General features: G+C 45.4%; 1 protein-coding gene across 5 annotated transcripts in view; it reads left to right on the top strand.

Annotated features, from left to right (window-relative positions):
* The window catches only part of lnx1 (ligand of numb-protein X 1), a 52029-nt gene that overhangs the window by 27791 nt on the left and 17400 nt on the right, over nt 1–6838 (top strand). For 3 of the 5 annotated variants that reach the window (XR_004333502.1, XM_032526000.1, XM_032526003.1), the window contains 3 exons: nt 1639–1892; nt 4071–4226; nt 6520–6728. Coding sequence is in view for 4 of the 5 variants with exons in the window: in XM_032526000.1 (XP_032381891.1) it covers nt 1639–1892; nt 4071–4226; nt 6520–6728 (619 nt within the window). In the remaining variant the exon portion in view is untranslated. The remainder of the gene's footprint in view (nt 1–1638; nt 1893–4070; nt 4227–6519; nt 6729–6838) is intronic. The other 2 variants (XM_032526002.1, XM_032526004.1) reach the window with 1 other exon arrangement.

Here is a 6838-nt window from a genome sequence, read left to right as displayed (position 1 = left end):
CATAATAAAGACACTTGGACTCGGTCGAGACCAGAGCCATATTTGGTGAGACCAGTGGCAGAGCCCGAGACAAGTCCGAGTCCAAATACTAGCGAGTCCGAGTCAAGTCCGACACAATAGAAATACGGTCTTGAGTACATACACGAGGCCGAGACTGGACTCGAGTACCACAGCCCTGCTATTTATCTGGTTGGCTTGGATCCAGGCTTAAAACTCTTTGTATAAGCATGTAATGAAACGTCAAAGGCAGATATTGAATGGTGAAAATCACTTCCCGGAACCAGGGCTGTTCAAAAAGTGGGCAGTGACTGTTTAGCTCTATTTTTATAATCCCTCTGCAATGATGGCCACCATTTTACCTTTGCTTCTACTACACCCCTCCTTTTCGGCTTAATGTCCTCCATGTAAAGTCCACCGGTACCCCGCCCATCTTACAGCCCAGGAGAATGGATGCCGCTCCTCTTGTTTTTCTGAGCTACTGTTGAAGCAGGGCCTGGGTTTGATCCAGCTCATTAAAACCCCGTTAATGTTTGTGCTGATGGCTCCGCAGAGACAGCCAGGAGAGACGAGCCAGTGTTATTCCTGCCTGTGATGAAGCGTCAGCTCAAAGCCTTTATGACTTACAGATGGAGGAGAATTCTTCAACAATACGATACCCTTCTCTGTAGGGATATCTTTAATTCATACACAAACATTCCCAATTTAATATTGTCAGTGTGAAAAGAGAGCTAGAGAGAGGGCGGGGGGGCTGAAAATGTGTTGTGCTTGTGGTGTTTTTGACAGGGAGAAGACATCTGGAACTTAGAAATTAGATTTGTTTATGGGGAAAACAACATTCAGACAGTCTCGGTTTTATATTCAAAGGTTGTGTCAGTTGGCGCCCCCCCCCCCCTGTCTAGCAGGTGTTTTCTTACATTTGTATACAATCATCTGTCAGTGATGCTCACACTCACTGCCACAGAGAAAATCCATCCTACATGTGATTAGTACCAATACTGGTACACAAATGAAAGTGTGCAAGCAACAGAAATGAGTAAATATGAAATATGCTCAGAGAGATGCTGCATGAATTCACAATGAGAGCACCAAGGAGTATATTCAGCCACATTTGTTGTTATTGTACAGGCGGTGTGGATCTTTGTGTGAGACAGTCCCAAAGCCGAAGATAGAGGTCAGCGTGCAGAAAAAGCCTCAGGCTGGAGGAGATCTCCTCAGATTATCATCTTTATCTGGAGAATGTGACCTTTTCATTAGCTGTTACATGAAGTTGTTTTTTTTTTAAATATATTTTTGGGGCTTTTTTTTTAACCTTTTAATGGATGGGACAGCCGAAGATAGAAAAGAGGGAGAGAGAGGGGGATGACATGCAGCAAAGGGGGGGAATTTAACTCGGCCGCTGTGGCAAGGACCGAGCCCCAGCACATGGGGAGCACGCTCAACCGGGCGAGCCACCAGGGCGCCCCGTAACATGTATTTTTTGACTTTCACTCTACTGTTAAAAGTGGTGCTGATGCTGCGTTTGAGCATCCTGCGTCAGATCATCATCATCCATCATTTCATCAGCATGTCCCGTGTTAAATGCACCATGCCAACTGTGTGATCTGCGTTCCAGACTGACCTTTTGACCCCTGTGTGCAGGTGTAAAGGAGCCTCTCACTATGGGCTCTCAGCAGACAGGAAGCGACGCTCGCAGGAGGGCGAATGCACCGACAGCACGTCAGAACTCACCATCGCCACGCTGCCCAATGACGGCCCCGCCTCGGCCGCCGTGGCCCTCCTGTCAGACGAGCCCGGTCTGGTCAACCCCGCCTTCGACCCCAGCATGGAGGACAACAGTCAGTCGGGCAGCACGACCAGCCTGGCCGCCCGCAGCAGCTCCAAGAAGAGTGAGTGTGAGTTTGTTCAGTTCCGCGTGACGTTACCCCGTAGCTATCTGACGCCAGGGGACTGTGTGTTTACCAGAGTGATGGATTAAAAATCAATACAGTCAAGAGCTTTCTAGTCACAGTTACATAGTCACCCGGTAAAAAAAAAAAACAGATGCCAGCGATCTATGTTCAAGCATACTTTTACACCAGACTTCTAACGTGTAACCCAGGAGCTTGTCCAACCTCAAACTACAGTCTTTGTTCTTTCTAATGGTCTCTGATAGAAATCCTATTAACCAATTAGCTCTGCTGCCTTGTGTTTTTTTCCCACCAATCCATAAAATCTCACTTTGTGGAGAACAGTAGATAAACACAGAGAGAGAAAGTCACTGAGAGGGCAGGTACATTATGCAGTCAAGGAGAAATGGAAGGAGAGGTTAAATATGGCCCAATGTGTGTTTTAACGCCTAATGATGATCAGCCCACTCCCTCCATTTCTCCCACCTGTGAAACCAGGAAGCAGTCACGAGTGTTCCCCTCTGCCCCTCCATCCATCTGCCCCCCCAACGTGAGTGTGCATGCAGTGGGGACACGAAATGACGCTGCACCAGCACTTTAGGTCCGACCGACTGAGCGCCCACAACCACCACAAGCGCCACTACTGCTGAACAAGCTGACAGCTCCGGTAGCGGCTGGCGCTTTTAAAGAATAATGTGGCTGTCAGGAGCTCTTGCATCTCCCAGAGCCCGCAGAGGGAGGGAGGGAGGGTTGCTGCAGAGGCATGCTGCCCCTTGCTCGCTGCAGCCAGGCTACAGGCTGCTACCTCTCTTCTGCAGCCTCCTGTCAGTCTTGTCTGTCAGAAAGCAAAGTACAAGACAACTGTCTCACTGGGAGGGTCTCTTTTATATGTGGTCAATAGAGTCCACAATGTGTTACATCACTGCTGTAGTTACACAACCATGCAACTATACTCCGCATGGATTGGCTTTATGAATTTATGAGCATGGAGAAAGCAAAAACAGTTACATTGTTTGAGCTTGTTGAAAGTTGTGTAAAAAATAAACCTCGGAAGAAAAGGTAAAAACACACGGTGCCCTCATTTCTTTCAGTGCGGTGTCACAATATATAGAGTATGTACAAAAGGCTGTCAGGTAAAAAAGTTCAACTTTAGCCTTAAAGGTGCACCGTGTTTTCTTGGATGTAAACTGGATGTAAACATAACTCTGTTCACATCCAGTTGGCTCCACCAAAACATCCTTAAGGGCCAACAGATGCGTTTCTTTCATTGTTTTTGTTGGCGATTTTTTGAATATTTCAAATCGTGCAGTGTTTACATTCATGTGTAGGGATCCACCAATCAAATACACTGGATGGGGATCAGTTACAGTTAAACCAATCAAGTCACAGATTGTCAATTGGACCGGTGCTCGGTACCAGGAGATGTAGCTACCTGAATGTAGATATCGGAATCGACTAGTGAGTTTCAGATCACTTTTTAGCTGTTAATTGTTGGCGTCACTCTCACCCCTCAGCGTTGTTTTGGTCAGCAGCAGGCAGCCAAACAGCTCTCGAAACCCACAGTACACTACCTGCTCTACAGCAACCAGCAGACAGAACATTCAGCAACTACCTGATGAACATAGTTGAGCATTTAGCTGCTAAAGGGCCAGTTAATTCCTTCAGAAGTTGGTAGAGACCAAAAATGAGCTAAAAGAGCGTGAAAATTGGACTTAAATTCATCAGGTGGCCAGAAACATGACTCCAAATTAATTATAATGTTGTTCCGGAACTGTTTGCTAACAAGTTTGCTTGAACTTAAAAGGTATATGCCCATGTTGTGTTTAAAACTAGGAATGTGTGACATTTCGCACATGTGCGTCCTCATGTATGATACAAAACATAACAGAAACCCACTCTGGTAAGAACATTGCTCTATGGTGGCATTAGAGTTCAAAAACTCAAAAGGGTACTTTTAATACTGTTTCAAATTCATTGGCTAAGCACTATCTCACTATCAAGATTGCTGAAAGCTTACCACAGTTGAACAATCTCCAACACCCTAACACAGCAGCCCAGATTACAGTCTCTAAACCAGGAGGAGGCCTTTGAACCGCTTTGAGGAGGCAGACTCAGACATGTCCGGGCATGTTGAGTGTGAGGTAATCTATAAAGTCCTCTCTTCCTCCCCTGTATTCTTTGCAGTCCGAAACTTTGACCGTTCCACGGTGAGGAGCCGTTCCTTCAGGAGGTTGAACCGGGCGTTCAGTGTCCTGCGGAGGACAAAGAGCGGCAACGCCGTGAGCAACGAGACGTCTGAGGAGAGAGACAATGCCAGAAATTCCAATGTGCCACAGGAAGGTATGGATCAGACCTGCCTGCATCTCTTCTCCTGTCTTTGTGTCTGTAACCCTTGTGTTGTCCTCCCAGTCAAAAAGAGTAACACCTATTTATTTTACTACTAGTTTTACACTACTTTTTGGAATCAAGAAATTCTGAATTATTTTTGACTAATAGTTAAGATCAGAGGTATGTTGAGTGGATGAGTTTGAACTGGATTCTGATTTGAAACCATTTTAATTTCAATGAAATTGAATGAAAGTGAATGTATTTGCAAAGAGCGTTGCATGGAATCCATCCTTTTCTGTGGTAATTTGGTTAAAAAGACATATTTCTGATATAGACATTTTGAAAAGGGGTCAAATTTGACCCGAGGACAACAGGAGGGTTAACATGTAGATTTTTTGTGCTTGCATTGTGCATTTTTGTATTGTTTCTTGAAGTTACTGCTGCATTTGCACTTCATGATTCCCTAAAGAGAGGGCTCAACGTGTGTGTGTGTGTGTGTGTGTGTGTGTGTGTGCGTGTGTTCCCTCAGCTGTACGGGGAGGGCTGGGAGCCCACAGTGTAACAGTAGCATATGTTTCTTTAATAATTCAGATGCAGATTGCGTAAGTCCACTTGTGCATCACTAGAGATGGATCAGAAGGGAGAGCGGTAGCCTGAGGCTCTTTAGACATAGATGGGATACGGGAGGTCACTGGAGACGAAGCTGATGTCCTTCTCTTTTCTACCTCCAGTTGTTCTCCTTCTTCATCTCCTTCTCCGTTCACCTTGTATCCCATCTTCCTCTCCTCCCTCCAACACAGCCAGGGTCAACAGGTTTGCACCAACTTGATGGAGTAGTCCCCAGGGAGCGCTGTGCTCTTAACGTGGTAGATGCATAAGAGGTTATGTAGTTGAGAAAATGTGCTCTACACATACATTAAATGTAATATCCCCAGCCCGACCCCCATGATAGTGAAGTTAAGGAAATATAGTCAACCATGAGAGACTATAATGTTGAAGTAGAGCTGCAGCGTGACGGGAAGAGGACAAGGAATGTGGTATTGCGTAAGAATGAAGGATGGCGAACGATCAGGGACTAGATTATTCTCTGGGGCCATCACAGAGGAGGCTGAGAGGATAGATTAAATATTCATTGCCTGCCGCTGGAGAGACAAAGATAGACGGAGAGGACGGAACGTTAAAGTAGAGATAAATTCATACAGTTCAAATGGAGGGGAAGCAGGATACAGACAAAGACAGTGGAGAAAAGGAAAATAAAGGCATAGTAATGTCCACATGGATGGAGAAGTTGAAAACACAAAAGAGAAATGATGGGATGAAGAAAGATAGAGGGTGTGTGAAGGAGAGGAGGAAGGGTTACATAATGGCTGCGGGTCTCTGTGTTAATGTGGTCTCCACCCTAGAAGCAGTCTGATGCGATAAAGACAAAATATTGACTTTGGAATGGAGAAAGTGCAGCGTGAGTGGAAGGAACGGCTGAGGCTACGGAGCACGAGACACAGGGGGAGGAAGGAGAGAGAGAGAGAGACATTTTTCATAACCAGAGAAAAAGAAATAAGATGAGGAATACATCTTCTCTGCCAACGCTGTTCACAGAAAGATCCCCACCCACCTCCACATGGTCCAGTTTAGGATGTGTCATTCTGCTGCTTGGTGGACCACTGGGCATAAGGGGAGGGGGGCTTGCACAGTGTAATGAGACAAAACTAGTACACATTTCCCAGAAATGTGAAGGTGTATAATGAAGTTTGTATGATTATTAACCCACATTATTTGGTTGTGTAACATACTGCATTGTTTGTTATTATTATCTCTGGTTGATGAGAAAAGAATCTGCTATTAATGCCAATTTCTTGGGAGTTACACATTTGCGAGTACCTCACAAGACTAGTCGATAATTGCCTTTTTCAACATTTTCACTGTGCAATGAATATTTCACGTATTACAACTGTACTTGCATCCCCGCCCAAGTAATAAACCTTGCGGAAATTTGAAATTGAGGGTTTTCCCAAGCATACTCGCTACAGATGTATGTGACTAATGATACAAACATCGAGCAGAATAATCAGCCAAGTCAATTTTTCCCTCTTGGCTTGTACAAGTTTGTTTTAGTAACCTGAGGGAGTTGAGACAGCTGGTTCCACTGTAGATCTCTCACACGGTCTACAACTCTTCCCCCCCACGTGTTCTCCCACTTCTCCTCTGTTACATTTGGCTGTTTGTCAAATTGGATTTTGCTTGTCGTCGTACAGTCAAATTCAGGACTAAACTCCGCCTTTCTTGTCCCCTGTGCGTTCTCCCTCAGTGCTGGCTCTTCCTCAGCTGCACCACCTGATCCCTGACGGAGAACTCACCAGTATTAAGATCACGCGGATGGTTCCCACAGAACCGCTGGCCATCAGCATCGTCGGCGGCAATGAGACCCCCTTGGTCCGCATCCTCATCCAGGACATTTACAGAGAAGGTGTCATTGCCCGGGATGGACGCCTGCTGCCTGGGGACATGATCCTGAAGGTAGCACAGTCACAATTATTTGCACCAATCAGTAGGCAGTAATCAAAATCCCAATTTTAATTTAATTTAATTTGGTAAAAGAGGAAAATAATCATTTGAACAAAAATAAA

Source organism: Etheostoma spectabile, chromosome 9 (genome assembly GCF_008692095.1).
Source record: "Etheostoma spectabile isolate EspeVRDwgs_2016 chromosome 9, UIUC_Espe_1.0, whole genome shotgun sequence".
NCBI classification, from domain to species: domain Eukaryota; kingdom Metazoa; phylum Chordata; class Actinopteri; order Perciformes; family Percidae; genus Etheostoma; species Etheostoma spectabile.
Note: the sequence above shows the minus strand (reverse complement) of the source record. Positions and strands in the feature narration are given on the sequence as shown.